The sequence below is a fragment of the Malaya genurostris genome, chromosome 3 (genome assembly GCF_030247185.1).
Source record: "Malaya genurostris strain Urasoe2022 chromosome 3, Malgen_1.1, whole genome shotgun sequence".
NCBI lineage: Eukaryota > Metazoa > Arthropoda > Insecta > Diptera > Culicidae > Malaya > Malaya genurostris.
In genome coordinates, this window is record NC_080572.1 from 108149785 (window position 1) to 108170225 (window position 20441).

Below are 20441 nucleotides of genomic sequence, written 5' to 3' on the forward strand. Positions count from 1 at the left end.
TCCGAAGGAAAATCGGAATAAAATGTGTTCGTGAGCGATTTACCGCAAATATAGCGACCCCTTGTTAATGATAAAAATTAAATTCTTAAGCAACACTGTTCTAGTTGCTACAACATAGTTACCAAGGTACCCTAGAAATAAAAATAAACAAATAAATTGAGAAAGTTCGTCTGAATTCGAATATCGCAAGATTGCTTCTGGGAAGTTTTGAAGATTGTTTAAAATATTTCTCATAACAGATTTATAATTTCAGTTTGACCAGATGGTGGTGTTTTGGAAGAGCCTTCAAGCTTTTTAATCGAGTAAGCTTTCAAATATGAATCTCCAGAAAATATACGAAATCTAGCTGTGTATATACCAGATTTCGCTGTGGAGCTCTACATAAACTTCGACTGCGAACTTCACTATCAATTAATTAATTGTTTCAGTTCGTGCTAGCATCTCATCAGACACAGTCGACAATTGCTTACGGCCGAGACGATAAAAACAAAGACAATACAGTGTAGTTGACAATAGAGTGTACGAAATGAGCAAATACGATTTAACAAAGCCTGAAATTTGGCCTACAAGGCCAAATTCAATCTGTATTGATTTCAAGCGATGCAATGTTAGACCAGCAGCAACCGAAATTGAAATCTTGCTTAAGGAACGAATGCATCTAAACGTTACTGATGTAAGTGAGATTCAATTCAACAAGGCGTCTAACTGTGTGTACATTATGTTTAAACGTGAAAGCGATGCAATTGCATTCGCTTCGGTTAACAACGAGGTGCACAGCGTTGAGTGTGACAACATTAAATACAAAATTCCTGTGCACATGGTGGACAATGCCATACAAGTACGCGTGCATGACCTTCCCCCGCAGTCCAGCGATGAGTATGTTCGGGAAAGTATGTCGCAGTACGGTGAAGTTCTTTCCATCGAAAGGGAAGTATGGCGAAATTTTTTTCCGGGTATCCGGAATGGCGTGCGAGTGGTACGTATGCAACTACGTAAAGCAATTCCATCTTACATCATTTGTAATCAAGACGGGAAACATCCGTGTAAAACGCTGATTACGTATGAAAATCAACTGGTTACATGTCAATTTTGTGAACAACCGGCACACCACGGCAAACCTTGCACTGAAACCGCAAAAACGACATCTTCATACAAAAATAAGGACAACCGCCCAACAACGGAAACTAGTGAGCGCAGTACTCCTGTTGTACCATCAAACCCACCAGCAACTGCAATTAATGCACAACAAGGCGCGTCTACAGCAACTAACAACCAACCCAAGAATGCGAATTACAAGGAAAACGAAGAAAAATGGCAATGGAGGACGAGACGAGCCACGAACAAAGTGCCCCTCACTCATCGCAAGATAAAAATGGAAGCTCCTCTCCCCCTAGAAAAAGGGTGACAACGAGATCCAACGGTAGAAAAATTATTTTATGTAATAAAAACAAGGCTTATTCGGCCACGTAAAGCTTGTACGCAAATTGGCCTGAATAAAGAAATTTAAAAAATAAAATAATTGTTTCCTGATAAGAAATTAAGAGAGCGTGTATAAAACAGCTTAAGAATACGGCCGGTTACTCACTCCAATTGTTATCTGTTCATAGAATAAATATCGATTCTACTATGACACGACCGACCGCAGTAAAATGCCTTTTCTTTTTTTTCAATGAAAAACTAAAAATAGTTGTTGCATTTTACTTTACATCTCGTTCAGGGATGTTCTGTTTGTACAAGTACCGAGTGTTTGAATACGGGTGGATTATCTTAAGTATGACTCGCAAAATTTTTAATCCTGTCATATCGAAAATACTTCTTCACTAAGAATCTGGGTGAAGTTAATCTAAGTCGTCTTAATCGTTTTAATTTTTCGTCATATTTTCCCTGTATGAGTTTTTATTGATATTTTGTCGAATTGGTAATTATATTCGATAGTATCGATTTCGAATGTAGGGAAGAAAAGATGCTTTGATTACACCCAAATTGGAGCGAACATAGTCACAGCTACACTACACCGGTGCAGCGCTAAAAACAAAAAACGGCATTATATTTCCTCTCCTTTTGATCCTTTTTCTATCTTGACGGCTGTCCACAAACTTGGATTTCTAAGCATAGGCGCATAAGCAAACGATTTTGCAGCCGTTTTTACAAAAATCGTTAGATGGAATATAAGCTAACCATTTAAATTAAACCCATAATACATTTATAATTGCAATTTCGTCTTCTTCCTTTGCGACATACAATAGAACCATGGTGAAATACTTATTGATTTGTTTTGTTCTATTTAGTTTTTTTTCAATTGAACAACAAACGTAACCAAGGATATTGTTATTCTAGAATCAACAGTTTATCAACCTGGGTTGCCAGTTCCAAACATATTTACCAAAATCTCATTTTGACATTACGAGTTACTGAGGGGTAGTTAAATTTACGATACAGTTTTAAAAGCGAGTGGCAGGTCGTGTCGTCGCTAAAACTATTCTAGGGTTAGCAAAAGTCATAAAACAAAAGTTTGTCTCAATAGCGCGAAAAAATAGTAATGCTGATGATACGATCTTAGCAGAAATTCTTAGTCGCATAATTTAAAGATTTTATGAAAACTTTGCAAAAGTTTCAATTCATTATTGAATTTTTCTAATGGTATGAGATGATGATGTAGTTGATTGATAACTGCTTTGGTATCAAATTTTCGGTGCATACAATTACTGGTGGTTCAAATAAAATAATATAATTTATCCGTATCGCAAAAACATAGCGTTTCACTTAACCGACGACTTAACTTTTAAGGGCCGATTCTTGTTTTTAGGCAAAGTAGTAAAATGCGCGACTGGTATATATCGATTCGGAGTTAGTTTTGTTTATCTACATAAACATGTTTTTGAATAACAGTAGGTATCTGTTATTCGAAATCAATAATTTATCAAATTGAGTTGCCAGTTTTAACAAATTTTCAAGTAATTTCATTCTGACATTTCGAGTTACTGAGGGGTAGTCAGATTTGCGATACAGTTTTAATAGACGAGTGGCAGGTCGTGTCGTCGGTTTCACTCAACTCTGAAGAAAAATCGGAATAAAAATTATTCGTGAGCGATTTACCAAAAATATAGCGACCCCTTGATAGTGATAAAAAAATTTCTCCAGCAACACTGTTTGAGTTGCTATGAACTAGTTACCAAGGAGCTCCATAATAAATAAACAAAACATTGTAGGAAGTTTTCGAAACTTTTCTATAGATTTAAATTTGTTCCAACTCTCAATTTAATCAAAAATCAAGAATTATTCTGAAGGTATTATGAGACAAAATACAAAATTTGAAGAAAAAAATATGCTTTGGCTAGACAGAGAAAGAAATTCTGGTATTGTAAAAACGAAATCACTAGATCGTGGCGCCGCAAGCCACGTTGAACGTCGCCAGGCTGGGTACCCTGGCGACGTTCAACTTAAATTGTCGTGGTCGTTTGAAGATATTGATTTAAAAATTTACAACCAACGAATATAACCGTCCGGCCTTCATTCAAAATTATCGTCTAAACGCTTTCACATGTATGCTGATTGGCAACGAGGAAAAAAAACCGAAGCGAAGATTTGGCTAACAAATGAAATAGATTTATTTCAGAAAGTCATTAGAAAGGAACATATAAGAATTCTGTATACAAGTGTATCCGTGCTTTCATATAAAAACAATTCTGAACTGGAATAAAAAGTAAAGTTCAAATTTTTAAGTATCTTTGATTTGCTGGTTGAATAAAGCTGATATACCAGTATGACAGTGAAGTTTTGCTCTGACGGATTTTATGACTGCAAACTTCACCACCTTTTAAAAACTCATGTACGTAGCAGATAGTCGTCATAGATCTAAGTCTGGTTACGTTAAACTATTTAACAAGTTTTGACGGATATTTAAACGAAACGTGATACCGACACGGCATTAAAAGTACTCAATACAAAAGATGTGGAAATATGAAAACCTGATTCTGCTGTTCTTAAAAGCCATTTTTTGTATGTTCGAGCTTCAGCCTGCCTCAACGAAAGCCTCTATCTAATAGTCTAATCGATTCATCGCTCTGGCATGTGATGATGCTGGAGAACTTTCAACTTACTGAGAAATAAGGATCTTCCATTCGAGGCAGTCGTTTTGTTTACGTTTTTTTGGTTTTTAATATGCAGTAACCAAGGTTGTGGTAATTGTTGTTCAAAATCAATAATTCATCAACTTCTGTGGCCAGTTTCAAAAGTTTTCCAGCCGATTTCGTTTTGACATTTCCAGTTACTGAGGGGTAGTTAAATTTGCGATACAGTTTCGATAGACGAGTTGCAGGTCGTGTCGTCGGTGGAACTGTATACAGTATTCTTATAAGAATATATATAAGAATATATATATATATATATATATATATATATATATATATATATATATATATATATATATATATATATATATATATATATATATATAACAATATATAAGAAAGTATACAGTATTCTTATAAGAATGAATGGAATAAATAAAACTGCTGAATTTGCTCTTACAGCAGCTGAATTTGCTTTAAGCGTGTAGAGAAATTGAAGTCTGCAGACAGTTTTTTCGGATTTGTTGACTTTTGCAACCCTGTCTGAAGAATAAGATATTTGAAATTTTTACCTTGTGTCTCTGATCTGGATAGTCTTTTAAAAGTTATATCAAGCTATTGGATATTGTTTGATTATAATTCTGCTTACTAAAATAAGAAGCACAATAAGTACAAATATGACTGCTTGTACGGATGAACTCAATTTCTTTGAAATATGTCGAGGATGTATGGTTAAAACGCAAAAAATGCGTCCTCTGTTTGGTTCCAGTCTAGACTCGATGTTGATGGCAGTGACCGATGTGAAAGTATTGTTTCCCATTGAAGTTTTGATGTATTTAAACTAAATAATTTTGTCATATCTTTGTGTTAGGTGGCTGAAAACGATGGATATCCATCGCAAATGTGCGTACAATGTGTGCTGCAGGTCAGCAGGGCTTTTACATTCAAACAACAATGCGAAAAAACGGATGCCACCTTGAAGGAATACATAGGCAGAGCAACGATTATTGTGGAGAACATAGAGTCAGTATCTGATATAGCTCTCGAAAGTAAATTGAACGAAATCCAGCATTCGGAAATGCAGCTTTTAACAAATGAGGAGAGCCAACAAATTGCGCATCAACCTAAAAATCCTGTCAATGAATGTGTTTTCATACTGCGATCTGTTGGAAGCGAAGAAGAAAAACAAATTGTGCACACCTTGTCTAACAGTTTCGTACTATCTACAATGGATATACAAGAAGAATCCGAAATAATGAATATCAATGAAGATTTAAAATTCATTACTTCTTTCAATCTGAATTCCAACGTTCTAGAGTGCAGCACCCTTGATGAAAATATACCGGATGATCACTACGGTACTTTTTTCCAACAGTATCTAATAGCAGTTCGGATATCTAATGTTTTTTTTAGAGGCTGGTAGTTCCTGTAATCTTGATAACGATGTTAAAGTGGAATCTTTGATAGAAGGACCTAACGAACATCCTCCCGATACTATGTTCAGATGTGCAGTATGTTTGGAAGATTTCTCATCTAAAAGCTCTTTGGAGGTGAGTTTTTCAATTTGAAACCTTGTTTAACTTGTCTTCTTATCTAACGGTAATTGTAGAAACATTCTTGTTCGACTTGCACCGATGAACCCAGAAAAAATAAAACGAACGTTTCAGTTCAACATAACACAGAGGAAGCTCCTCCACCACCCTATGACTGTTCTATTTCAAGACGCTTCGAATGCGGCGTATGCAACAAAAAATTTTCGGATTCCAGTAAATTGCGTGTAAGTATAAATTGCATTGCATGCTGTCCTGAACAATTCAATTTTATTTGTATCACTAGCGTCACTCTCGGACTCATCTAATTGACAAACCACATGTTTGCAAACTATGTGGAATGTCGTTTGCCGAGAGTTCCAATCTAACCAAGCACCACCGAAAACATACCGGCGAATTGAGAAATGTAATAGGCAAACCGAACCTGTGCTCTGTGTGTGGCAAACGATTTAAGTGGACAACATCGCTGTCGAAACATATGAAGCATCACACCAAACGAAAGCTATTCGTGTGCCCGTATCAAAATTGCAATAAGTACTATGTGGAACAACGGTCATTGGATATTCACAAGTTTTCGCATGATGGTCAGAAACCTTTTGCGTGCAGTTATTGCAATAAACGTTTTACACAGAAATGCAACTTGCAAAAACACGAACGTGTGCACACCGGTAAACAAAATGACTTTTTTAACAAAGTATGTTGCTGATTTGCTTTCTTGGTTTCTAGGAGAAAAGCCGTTTAAATGTAACGTTTGTTATAAAAGCTTTACGCAGAGTGGTTATCTAGTCATTCATCAACGAATACATAGCCGAGAAAAACCATATGATTGCAAAGAATGTGGTAAGACTAAGTGTGAGTCACACTATTTTGTGCACATCAACCAAGTATTATTTGTGTATTTTTTAAAGGAAAACAATTTACCGCTTCCAACGCGTTGACAGTTCATAATCGCTCGCATAGTGGAGAACGTCCGTATGGCTGTGATGTATGTGGCAAGCGCTTTTCTCGACAGGAGACGTTGACGATTCACAAAAACCGAAAGCATTGGAATGAAAAGCCACACGTTTGTACGCTGTGTTCTTCGAAATTTGATTCAACCGAATCATTAACGGAACACATGAAAAGTAACCATGGTGATCGGTACTATCACATGTGCCCCACTTGTGGGAAAGTATTCGCTTCCATGCAAAGTTTGAAGGTTATGTATCGTTTCGCAGTTCTGATTGTTCTATGTGTAAAAGAATTCATTTTGGAACATGTTATGTCATTACAGAATCATCAAAGGATTCATCTCAAACATGGAGAGACATCCGAGAGTCAGCCCCAACCATTGATCCAGTTTGTAGTCGACCAAGAACTTGTTGTTCAAACGGACAATACATCAAGCGGATAAATTCTTAGCTGTGAAGAACAAAATGCAATAAAATTTTGAATAAAAGTTATTGATAATCAAAAAGTTTGGTTTCGGCATTATAGATGAGACTGTATACATGTATTCAAAATCAATAGGCACAGTGTGGTACTCAACATATTTTCTCATAAGCATGCTGTTGCGATATAAGTAAATCTTCGAAGTAAAAATTTACGTCAACAATCATGCAGTCGAGTAAGAATGCATTGCTCATTCCGTCATTTCGATAATGTGGGACATAGACTGTCGTCTGGGGGTAAATCTGCCCGTTGCGTACAAGTGGGATCACGCTCAAATTTCTCGGATATGGGTGAACCGATTTCAATAATTTTAGGCTTGTTGGTTACTAATATTGAGTTGTGGATTGAGTTTGACACCCCTATGAATGACACTTCAAGTTTCAGACATATAAATAATCATACAAGTGACGTAACCGACAAATCAATTTTTTTTCTAACCGCACAATTAATTCATTAGTTATTGAAAAATTTGAATCTCGAAATAAAATATGATAAACATAATTAGTTTAAAATTTTATGTAAAACATTTCTTTTATTTTTCAAATTCAATGTAATTATTATACTTAAGTAACCCCTTTAATGTCAGTGAATTCGTTCAGTACAGTATACTTATGTTGTAAATAATCAGATTGAAAAAAAAACTTGCTGCTCAGAAATATAGTGAAGTTAAACTAACTCGTAAATGCGCTGTACTTTATGCCATTGCAGTACAACAGGAGAAGAAATCTTCAAACCTCGCACTTAATTCTACTAGAAGAAACGACTGTTCACTCTTACCGGTTAAACGAAACAAATGCATGCCGGTTCAAGGATCCAGAAAAAAAACTCATTGTAAAACAGTCATTTCTAAAATTACCCTAGCTTAGCAAACAGTCCCGAAGTAGCCTTAGTCTTATCCCCGTTAGCCGCTCTAAGCTCTGCCATTACCATCTGTCGACTGAAACCCATCGATTCCAGTTCCACGACGTCCATTTCGGTGAACTGATCGGAAGGCAACAGTACCAATGGGGCATCATCGACCACTTCTTGCTGTTGTTGTTTGGCAGGAGGCGATTGCTCCTGCTTTCCGGTAGATGGAGCGCTGGTACTACTGGCACCACTAGCTGTAGTTGTTATACTTCCAGTTCCGATACCGCTGGTTGATGCTACAAAAGAAAGAGATTGTTTTAATACAATTATAGAAACAATAAAAAAATGTATAGAAACACTTCCGGCGGCTGATATTTCACTTACGAGATCTTCGTCGTTTATGATGGGAATCTCCTGACTGATCCTGTCCACTAGGTCTGGGTTCTACTGCTGTTCCTTTACAAAGTTCATCGCATCGCAATGGTAATAAAATTGAGTAATTAAAGATTATCAGTTGAGCTCTTGTTGCATTGTATAATATGAAAGATTACTGGTAGCAAAGACATCTTATTAACAAGATATCCAGCTCTCACATTTCCCGAACAAATCACTGGCAACATACTTTTTGGCGAGCATGTCGCCCTCAGGCGAGTCCGCATCGAATCTCATACATAGAAGTAAGGGAGAAAATGTCAAATTCGTGCGCGCCAAAATAGCAGGGCTGCGCACCCATACAATTGACATGATATGTTGAATGTGATGCCGTGCGATGGCGTTGTTGAACTGAAAATTGATTTCGCTCCGAGCTGACAGGGTCTGCTGGTAGTTATTGGACATAATTTTGATCTGCGTCAAACTTAGCAGCCCACTAGTTTCGATCGGATTTAATTATAACCTAATGAACGAAAATTTATCTTCCTGACAATATACAGAAGAATTGAACCAAACAATTTTACTAAATTGACATTATGTGACAATGTCAAACGACTCAAAAAATAATTAACAACAACAAAAACACCACGAAGTAGTGTCAATAATTCCGTCACTTTTTGAGTGAAATATGTTGAGCCCTGATTCCCGATCCACCATAGACCATAAGACCATTGAATCACGCGCCATAAACATTACATACCTGCAGAATACTTCTATTTCGGGTAGAATAACAACACATTATTTTTGCAAGAAAAAACAAACTGAACGAATATTTCGTCCTGCGGGTCCGAGTCCCGTTTGAGACATGATTTGAAAAATAAAACTGATAGCATGACAAACAACGAATTTCAATTATATGAATGTAGTAGCACTCATGTAAACTACCAACCATTTGAATTTTGTTTTTTTCTTTACCCCAATTCGAAACGAAAACTATCGCATTGTTAACCCATCAACTAACCTTGATCCTGTTCACTCTTGGAAAGTGCTTGCTTCAAGGCCATCTCTTCGGCGATTCGGGCGGATTCTGCCATGGCTCTATGCTCCTCTTCGGGACTGCCTGTCAGACGGGCACACTCTGGTAAATCTCCTTCTGCTAGGAACTTCGTTTCTGTTCCAGTAGTGCCTATTCGCAGCACCCCATTCTTTAAATCAATATTACACTAAAACGATAAATAGAAATTTGAATATTCGTACAATCAAGCCTCCTGGGGTGTACATCACACCTGGTGTCTTTTCAACATATCCAGACCCAGCAACATATCCATCGGTTGTTCTTCCAGCACCGAAAAGCTCGAGGTGAGGAAATCATTTTCTATTTGAATCTGCACCATATGAATTCGTCCAATGATCTTCTGGACACCAACGCCCTTTGCTATACCTGCCCATCTAGTATCTACCAGTCGCATTATGTTGCACCGTTCGGCTGCAGCAGCGCTCATGATTGTGGCCTGAGCACCGGAGTCGATGAAAGCCTTTACTGGGTGCCCGTTGACGCGACAGTTTATGTAAAGCATCACAACGGTTCCAAATGTTTCCGGATTATATTCCATTGCAGCTTCCATGTTTGCTTCAATATTCTTCTGCTTTATTTCCTCCGCTATCAGGCGCTGAGCTTCGGCATCGAACGGACTAGCCTGAAGGATTCGCAGTCGTTGCTGCTGCTTTTCCATTCGTTCGGAAATTTGCTTCCGCAGTACTGTGGCAAAAGTTTCTAAGTTTCCTGAGAGCAAAGCTTCCGCCAAGCGTGGATTATTCTGTTTAAGCAATGCCAACTGATCTGGATTGGAGAGAAACATCTCTCGCACTACAGCAGGATCATCTTCCGGAGCGACCGTTGGCGAAGGACGATTATTATTTAACAGACCGGAGTTTCCGCTGGTTGAAGCTACTACGGCCGGAACTTGAATCGAGCTGAAGTCCAAGCTAGCCAAGCGAGATGGTTCTAAGAAAATAAAAAAAAAACAGAATTATTCATTCATCTTTTTTTTCAGCATGTGGGCGAACAACATGCATTCCGAGTGCAGCTGGTGGCGAAACAGAATATTTTTAGACATTCTCAAACTCAGACGCATTTATCAACTGCCATATTTTTCTACGGTATTCATCTTTCATTGACATAAACAAACCTACGCATATTCCCTCTTCTACGATCATTGACCCATCGTCCCTGCAATCGAGAAAGTATCTTACCTGCCGGTTGAGGCCTTGTACGTGCTGACTGTGAAACCTGCTGGGCAGCTTGCATTATATGCTGTAACATAATAACGTCTCCGTCTTGGATTCCCAATTCTGTGACAGTTTTCTTATCATCAAGTAAAGGTTGCCCGTTTAGGGAAATTACTATTTCACTTGCAGGGAAACCGCTCTCGATCTCGCATAATGCCTTAAAATTCTCCAATTCCATGTCATCGGACACTTCCAGGGGAAAAGTGTAATCTGCCATTGTTGTGACCGTGACTCGCATTTTCGATGTTCTGAAATTTAACTGTATACAATAATCTAGAACGAATATATTTTTTTATATTTGCTGTTTTCGGTTAAACACGTATATAATTGAGAGGAATATCCGTCGTAGTAAATGAGAACATCATTCACGACGATCGGTATAACAAAATGTTTCACGAATCAAACCAGGAACGTTTTTCACCTATATGTAGACGGTATTGACGTAATTATCCGTTGTCAAATGCACAATATAATGCTCTACTTCTACAATTTCGATGAATTCGTAATTATTTCGTAAAAATTATAAAATAATTTGCTGCAAAAAACCCGAAATTTTTAGGGACTCAAATGCAAACGCGTTAAGTTGTCAGTTGTCACCGTTAACTCACTTAACATTTACGTTTTGGAACGAACCGAAGAAACACTGTCAAATGTTGCCAGAACCAGAGATGCCATGCCTACTAGCTGGTTTCAAAATACTTCGTATGTTTGTGCCTACGCAAAAAAAAGTCGTGAAGAGGGATCAAAGCAACTTCGAAAGTCTGTTTCTTTCTAAATATTTGTAAAAAGTTTAGAAATTTACAGTCTGTATAATCTGTATTAATCTGCAAACGAAAGAAACATATCTCTATATTCAATTAGAAATCTGATAATTTGTTGATAAATCAGCATACTTGGCCTCTCTGTCCAAAACCCGTTAATGGTGTATTACAGCAGCGTTGCCAGGTCATTTTTCCTAAAACTGTATTCGGCGCTAAAACCTACACTCAGAAAAATATTATGGTAACAGTTACTATATAGAGGGCCAACCTGACCATGCGAGTATAGTGGTTTTCAGCCGACTTTTAAATCAGATGATTTCAATAATAGTCAAGTTCATGTTTACTATAAATGGTATCGGCTCTAGAATAGTAATATTGAACAGTATATTGTATGAATAACTAATACGATTGAAATGGTTAGGCTAACCATGACCGAATCATTATTTACATTGTAGTTTTTGCTATAATCAGAGCCATGGTATTTTTAACATTTCACTTCTAGTTATTTCGAAACTAAAGGCAGTGGTTGATTCAAAAATGCTGAAGATCAGCAAAACATGAGCTAATGTTAAAAAGTTTTATGAATTTGAATTCTAGAACAAGAACAGAAAATAGTTTCATGGAATTTTATTTTATTTTCACATCATATTAAATGATGACATGCCTAGGAAATGTTGAATAGCAACGTAGACACTGAGGAGTATTGTTTGGTAGCAGCAGTTGATCAAACGCTCTGATGTCCGGTGGATTTTTCCCTGAAGCAGGAATGAGCAGCATGAAAGAAATTAATAGCCAAGTCCAGATGTAAACCTCGTTACCCACCTGCGATATGTTGGATGTTGTTTCTACAGCGACCAATAATGAATAATAAATCGTATACGAGACGTTGATTTCACTGGAAAACGTCGCCGTTGCCGGAAAAATTGTTGCAAAATAGAATTTCAATGACGGAAACTAGTAGGGTAACAGATGTATTTTGGCCACTTCATATATTTTGGCCCACCTAACAAACTTTATCGATTTTATCGGATTTAATTGATGTGAAGTAACTCATGTTACATAAATTTGAAGGTAAACACATTAAATTACCTATTGCGGAAGGGTTTTTAAAAGATATTACAACATTTGGTGGATATTTATTCAAAGTGGTGTGGTGGATACAGGCCCGCTTTAGTCATTAAAATAAATAAATGATATCGAAACTCCGACGCAGCATAAAGCGCGATCATTGCCACCGACAGAGCGGTGACCGTTTTATGCTGACGCGCTAAAAAGGGTCACGTAGCCACCGCCCGAGTAGGGCCTAGCGTTAAGAAATATTGAAATGAAATATATAGTTGGAGAACGACCCTCGACTGCGAACATCGATGTATCAGTTGTTAAGAAAGAAATTCTTGCCACGCAGTGGCTCAAGTGAATAATGAATAGGTCTTAATTTTTCAAGCAATACATTGATTTTTCATGGCGATCCTTTGCCATTCGTGTTTTCGTTACGGGAGTGTACCTGGCTAGAACCATTTGTGTTACATAGCAATACGAAGTGTGCGAAAAAGATTGATTAGAAATGAGATTTGATCAGTGTTACATAGCAATACGAAGTGTGCGAAAAAGATTGATTAGAAACGAGATTTGATCAGTGTTATCCGCCACCGATCTAACCAAGCAGCATAGCAATGATGGCGTACGGAGTGACCAACTGTGTTAAATAGCAGTATAAAGTGTTTAAAAATGAAATGATTAGCAATTACATTTGAAACCAAACAGCATAGCAATTATGGCGTACCAAGAGTGACCAACTGTGTTAAATAGCAGTATAAAGTGTTTAAAAATGAAATGATTAGCAACTACATTTGATACCAAACAGCAGAGCAATGATGGCGTACCGCGAGTGACCAGCTGTGTTCAATGGCAGTATAAAGTGTTTAAGAATGAAATGATTAGCAACTACATGTGATTAGTGTTCTGCATCGTCAAAATAACAAAACTACATACACTGATGGCGTACCGCTAGTGACGACGATTTATAATTAGTGGAAACACAAAACTACACACACTGAGGGCGTAAATCGCCGTTACTAGATTTATAATTAATGAAGTGATAGAAAAGAGCAAAGTGACATTATGGGCTGGTTTAGTGCTGACGAAATAATTACCAGCACCAATGCTCAGTCAGCCGGGCACGAAGTTTATCAAACTATCGCACTGTGTGTTATGGCACTAGTGGCGGTAGGATATGTGCTAGCCCGAGCAGCAATAAAGTTGCATAGTGAGCAAACGCAACGCGTGGCCGAACGAGCCGTGAGGCTCTCGGCACTACAAGTTTAACCGAAGTGTGCAACCAAAGAAAAGAAAAAAAAAAAAAAATAATAAAAGAGAAAAACACTCAGATACAATGGCGACGAGAAGAAACTATAATGAAGAATTGGTAAAACAGTGCACAGACTTCATGGATCGTGAAAAAAAATACTGGCAGAGGCAGCAACAGAAACGGAACCCAGTCAGCGAGGAAGAAATTCAGGCGAAACACGCACTGTTGAGTGCATGCCTTAACCTAGGAGCGGGTGCTGCCGTACTCGAAGGACGAAATACGCTAAAAGAAGAACTCTCGTGGGCGTACCGCGATGTGGTGTACGCCATAGAAAGTTACCAACGGGAGATGGACATGGCCATAACGGGGAACCCGTTAAGCTAAGTAGACGGAACCATATATTATACATATAAATTATTGAACCACATATTATACACATATATTATTGAACCATATATTATACATATATATTATTGAACCACATATTATACATATATATTATTGAACCATATATTATACATATATATTGTTGAACCACATATTATACATACATATTATTGAACCATATATTATACATATATATTATTGAACCATATATATACATATATATATTTTTTTTTTATTATCACAATAATAATTTAATAATATGTTTATATAAGAATATTCCATTTTCATATATCAGTGATATACACATATATTTGAAAAAAAAAAAAAGAGAAAATACGAAGAAATGAAATATTAATCAAAAAAAAAAAAAAAAGGAGTTTATACTGAATATAATTCAAAAAAAAAAAAAATGATAATATAATAGTGATGTTACACTAAAACAAAAAAAAAAAAAAAAAAAAAAAAGGAGGAAAAAAAAAAAAAAAATTTTTTTTTCCCTCTCTTGTCTCTCCTTCTCATTCCTATTTTTACTAATAACGAATATAACGTTTATATATATAAATCTGATGACAATATATCACATATAAATTTGATGACAATATATCACATATAACTTTGATGACAATATATTACATAAAATGGAATGGACAATTTCCAATTCCAAAAAATCGAGCAGGAGGTCGACAAATTTTATAAAAGCCTGCAAGTGAGGAGTCACTTCAGGATAGAAACAAGACAGATAAAAAGGGAGAAATTACTCTACTTACAAAATAAAGCTAAATTGATCGCAGTTAACGCGCAATCAACTAGCAAACAGACTTATTTTGCAACCCGATACAACGCATTAAAGAGATTAATTGCGGAATGTTTAAAATTATTAGACACTGAAGCTGAGGTATCCGCTTCAGAGTTGCTTCCTATAAAGGAAATAGAAGAAAATTCAGACAGTGACTCCGACAATAAGCCCGAAATGACTGAGGAAAAGTTAGATTTAGGGATTGCCTTGAAGGTAATCGACAAATTCGAAGGGGAAAGCCTAAATTTGGGGCATTTCCTGGAAACAATAGACTTACTGAGAACGTATTCTGCTAATGTTCCAGAAGGTCAAATAATAACTTTTCTAAAGACAAGACTAGTGGGATCGGCACATGGATGCATTGAAGGTGCCACCACTCTTAATGAAGCTAAGCGAATGCTTGCCGAAAAATTCGCAATAAAACTGACACCAACGGCATGCGAAGCTGAATTAAAGCTCGCCAAACAGAAAAATAAGGGTATTACCGAATTCGGAAGAGAAATTGAGCAGTTGGCAGCGAAACTAGCCACTGCCTATGTATCGAATAATACATTCCCAAACGAGTCAGCAGCGGGAGCAATAGTTCAGCCCGTTGCTACCAACGCATTTATAGCTGGACTAAACAGCGCGCAAATGGCATTCTTCGTTAAGGCGAGGAATCCGCCGAACCTTAATAGAGCGATATCGGATGCACTGGAAGTGCAGCCGCAATCGTCACCAGAATCTGCCCTTTGGACGCAGGGATTCACATTCAATAGACTTAATTTTCGTGGAAGAGGAAACCGCGGAAATTACAGTAGGGGTTATAACTCCAACCACTACAACAGTAATAGTAATGGTAATAGAGATTTCTCTCACCAGCGAGGTAGAGGAAACAATCATAGAACTAACAGTAACCGCCGAGGTTATGGAAGGTATAACCATAACCAAAACTTTGACGGAAACCAAAGAAATAGACAACAGAACCAGGGTGACAGCAATAACTCGGCTACCCGAGTAAATAATAATAACCCTAACAACCGAAACAACAGTCAACCCAGACGGAACGTGCATGTAGCGGAGCAACCAGAAGGTGCAGCCGCACATGACGAAGAAGCAAACGTAAACGAGTTTTTTCGTGAATAATTTAAACAGCGAGAGAGCTTTGAGATCCAAGTTCATCATAGAAAATGAACACCTCAACCTAGTAGTAGATAGTGGTGCATCATGTTGTATATTAGACAGACGCCACCTACCAGGGAAATTATACGCTTGCATTGACACATCAGAAACCATACAGATACATGGTGTTAATGGTATTACTACCACGCTAGGAACAGTGAAAACATTTATGGAATACGATGGGAGTAGCTACCCCATTACTTTCCATATTGTTGATAAATTACCACAAAATATCATAGGTCTAATTGGTACAAATTTTCTTAGAAAATTTGACGCCAACATAAATTTTGAGACGCTTACACTAACATTAAGAAAACCTTTGTTTGCGGAAAATTTTATTATACCCAAACGAACTGAGGTAATGACATTTATTGAGGTAAATTACTCTGAATCTATGGTAATATGTAGCCAAGAAATTCAGAATGGAGTCTACATAGCAGGAGCTATAGTGGAACCAACTAATGGAAAAATACCCGTGAGAATATTAAATGCAAAAAACAAAGCTGTCGAAATAAAAAATTTAAAACCAATGTGCAAACCCTTTGCGAATTATGACGCAATTGAAATTAAAAGTGCCTATAAGTATAATGACAATAGAGCACAAGAAATATTAAAAGAATTAAATTTACAGGAGCTAAATGAGCGGGATAGAATAACAATCGAAAAACTTTGTATGAAATATAATGATATTTTTTGCTTGAAAAACGACAAGCTAACTGTAACGAAAATTTATCAACCTTCGATTACTGTAAAACCTGACACACATCCTGTGTATACAAGGCCCTATAAGCTACCACAAACCCAAAAGGACGAAGTTCAAAGGCAAGTGGATAAGATGCTTAAGGATAATATTATAGAGGATGCAGTTTCAGAATGGAACAGTCCACTACTGCTGGTTCCTAAGAAATCAACTAATGATAACAAAAAATGGCGTTTAGTTATCGACTATCGGAAACTAAACAATGCCCTACAAGATGATAAATTTCCACTTCCAAATTTGGAGGAAGTGATCGAATCATTAGCAGGAGCAAAATATTTTTCTCACCTGGACTTATCGCAAGGATATTACCAGTGTGAACTAAGAAAGGAAGACAGGCCAATCACAGCATTTAGTACTAACAGGGGACAATACCAAATGACTCGTCTCCCAATGGGATTGAAGGTAAGTCCTTCAACATTCTCCAGGTTAATGACAGTGGCTATGTCAGGCCTAAACATGGAGAAATGCCTAGTTTACTTAGATGACATCATAGTGTTTGGCAAAACCCTTGATGAACATAATAGAAATTTGATGAATGTGTTTGAAAGATTGAGAAAAACAAACCTGAAATTAAACCCACTGAAATGTAATTTTTTAAAAACCGAATTACTTTATTTGGGACATTTAGTATCTGTAGAAGGCGTAAAACCAGATCCTTCTAAGATAGAAATTATCAAAAATTGGAGTAGCCCTCAAACAGCAGACGAAGTTAAAAGATTCGTCGCATTTGCGAACTACTATAGGAAACATATAAAAGATTTTGCTAAATTATGCAGTCCATTGAATAAATTGACTAGAAAAAATATTGAATTTCATTGGACCGACGAGTGCGAACTCTCTTTCCAATATTTGAAAAAATGCTTTATGAACCCTCCAGTACTTGATTATCCAGACTTTTCCGAGAATAACATATTCACGTTACATACTGACGCATCAGGAAAAGCACTAGGAGCTGTATTGAGTAATAATAATAACAGACCAGTTGCATTTGCAAGCAAAGCATTAAACAAAGCTGAACTAAATTATAGCACAATAGAGAAAGAACTTCTAGGTTTAGTATGGTCAATTAGACACTTTCGACCTTACTTGTACGGTAGGAAGTTTGAAGTGTACACAGACCATAGACCACTAGTTTATCTATTTACACTAACAGACCCGTCGAGTAGACTGACAAAATTTCGTCTATCACTCGAAGAATATAAATTTGACGTAATATACAAAAAGGGATCGGAAAATGTTGTAGCGGACGCGTTATCACGTATTTCGATCGATGACCTTAAGGCTCTGACACCTCAAATAAGCTTAGTGACAACAAGAGCACAAACTTCAAAAATCAACAAAGCCCAATCAATGGCAAGTAATAGCGCAAAATCGAATACAGAGAAAGTCGACTATATTCAGATAGAGATATCTAAAGATGAGAAAAACGAGAACATTAAAAAACAACTCGAAGAAGAAAAGATTTTACTGAATCCTAACATGTCATTTACTTACCTACGGGAAGTAATGAAACAATTAGTGAATTTCATAAAATCGAGAAAAATTAAAGGCCTTGTTGTGAAAAACACAACCGAAAGTAAACAATTAAAAAATAAAATCGAACAACTTAACTTAAAGGGCATGCCACCTATTATAGTAATAGGTAATAAAATACGAGTAATAGAGAACGAGAAAGAAAAAAGACTAATTTTGAATGATTTCCACGTATTGCCAACTGCAGGGCATGCGGGGATAAAACGAACATTAAACACGATAAAACAGAGGTATCATTGGAAGTCAATGGATACTGACGTGACAAACTTTATAAAGAAATGTGCGAAATGCCAAAGAAACAAGGATAATGTGACAAAATATCCTATGAAAATAACAAGTACAGCCAGTGAAGCATTTGAGAAAATATTTTTAGATATAGTTGGCCCTCTTTTACCAGACAACAAAAATAATCAGTATATACTAACTACCCAATGTGATCTGACAAAGTACGTAACAGCAACACCGATTCAGGACAAATCAACAGACGTTGTGGCCAAAGCATTTGTTGAGAATGTCATATTGAATTATGGTATACCCAAGCAAATTCTGACAGATAGAGGTACAGAATTTATGTCTACCCTGTTCACCAGAATTTGCGAAGTTCTAAAAATCGAAAAATTAAATTCTACAGCTTACCACCACCAGACAATAGGAGCACTGGAGAATTCACACAAAGTATTAGGGAATTTCTTACGCATACAGACAGACAATTCGTATGGAAATTGGTCAACCTGGGTACCATATTATAAATTTGCATATAATACTACGGTACACAGTGCAACAGGAATGACCCCATATGAACTAGTATTTGGCAGACAATGCACTTTACCAACAAACTTATCTGGACAGAACGAAGTTGACCCTGTGTATAACATAGATGATTATGCTAGTATTATGAAGTTTCAATTACAATCCACCCAGCTGAAAGCGAAAAGGAACCTGATGAAGCTGAAAGCGGATAGGGTTCTGGGATATAATGAAAAACTTCAGACTAGAATTTTTACAAAAGGGCAACTAGTTCTTGTAAAAAAGGAAACTTCAACAAAGTTGGAAAACAAATACAATGGACCCTACGAAGTCATGGAAGACTTGGGTTCCAATATAAAAATTAAAAATATACAAAACAATAAAATAGATACGGTTCACAAAGATAGAGTGAAACAATTTATAACAAGTTAAAAAAAAAAAAAAAAAAAAAAAAAAAAAAAAAAAAAAAAAAAAAAAAAAAAGGAAGAGAAGAGAGAAGAAGAGAAAAAGAAGGAGTGAGAATAAAATTTTCAAAAAAAAAAAAAAAAAAAAAAAAAAGTTTAAAATTTTATCAAGTGCCGCAATCAATGTAAGTTCTATTAAAGCAAAGAAACTTATTGGCTTCTATTTATTAAATTGAATGTAACGAAGTAAATTCTACTAAAGCAAAGAAACTTATTGGCTTCTATTTATTAAATTGAATGTAACGAAGTAAATTCTACTAAAGCAAAGAAACTTATTGGCTTCTATTTATCAAATTGGATATGACGAAGAAAATCCTATTAAATTAAAGAAACTTATTGGTAAACCAAAGTAAATTCTATTATATTGACATTTGTTACTTTCTGTTGATCAAATTGGATATGACGAAGAAAATCCTATTAAATTAAAGAAATTTATTGGCAAATCAAAGTATATTCTATTATATTGAAATTTATTGCTTTCTGTTGATCAAATTAAATATAACGAAACAAAGTCTATTGCATTGAGGAGATTTATTGATTGTACTTACAATGATAGATTTAAAAATTAGAACTGGAGACTAATTTTTAATTCAATAAGAAAGGGCGTGTGGTGGATACAGGCCCGCTTTAGTCATTAAAATAAATAAATGATATCGAAACTCCGACGCAGCATAAAGCGCGATCATTGCCACCGACAGAGCGGTGACCGTTTTATGCTGACGCGCTAAAAAGGGTCACGTAGCCACCGCCCGAGTAGGGCCTAGCGTTAAGAAATATTGAAATGAAATATATAGTTGGAGAACGACCCTCGACTGCGAACATCGATGTATCAGTTGTTAAGAAAGAAATTCTTGCCACGCAGTGGCTCAAGTGAATAATGAATAGGTCTTAATTTTTCAAGCAATACATTGATTTTTCAGTGGGCCAAAATAAAATCAATCCTAAAGTGGGCCAAAATACCTC

General features: G+C 36.4%; 2 protein-coding genes across 6 annotated transcripts; one reads left to right on the forward strand and one right to left on the reverse strand.

Annotated features, from left to right (window-relative positions):
* Window positions 1–4618: 4618 nt before the first annotated feature.
* Window positions 4619–7076, forward strand: LOC131436095 (zinc finger protein ZFP2-like). The gene is made up of 8 exons (XM_058604580.1): window positions 4619–4876; window positions 4942–5428; window positions 5484–5620; window positions 5680–5847; window positions 5907–6288; window positions 6347–6460; window positions 6529–6818; window positions 6894–7076. The coding sequence occupies exons 1-8, from the start codon at window positions 4748–4750 to the stop codon at window positions 7011–7013; spliced, it is 1827 nt and encodes a 608-aa protein (XP_058460563.1). The 5' UTR covers window positions 4619–4747; the 3' UTR covers window positions 7014–7076.
* Window positions 7077–7601: 525 nt separating this feature from the next.
* On the reverse strand, window positions 7602–11186 carry LOC131436096 (protein DDI1 homolog 2). Of its 5 annotated transcripts, none has more exons than XM_058604584.1 (6): window positions 10983–11186; window positions 10526–10809; window positions 9559–10277; window positions 9294–9495; window positions 8285–8350; window positions 7602–8196 (listed from the first exon to the last, which is right to left on the reverse strand). In XM_058604584.1, exons 2-6 carry the CDS (start codon window positions 10797–10799, stop codon window positions 7904–7906), a joined length of 1554 nt encoding a protein of 517 aa, XP_058460567.1. In that variant the 5' UTR covers window positions 10800–10809; window positions 10983–11186; the 3' UTR covers window positions 7602–7903. The 5 variants fall into 5 exon arrangements, with proteins under 5 accessions (XP_058460567.1, XP_058460566.1, XP_058460565.1 ...); XM_058604583.1 differs by having other exon boundaries at window positions 8285–8356; window positions 10526–10820; XM_058604582.1 differs by having other exon boundaries at window positions 8285–8356; window positions 10526–10834.
* Between the last annotated feature and the right edge of the window lie 9255 nt (window positions 11187–20441).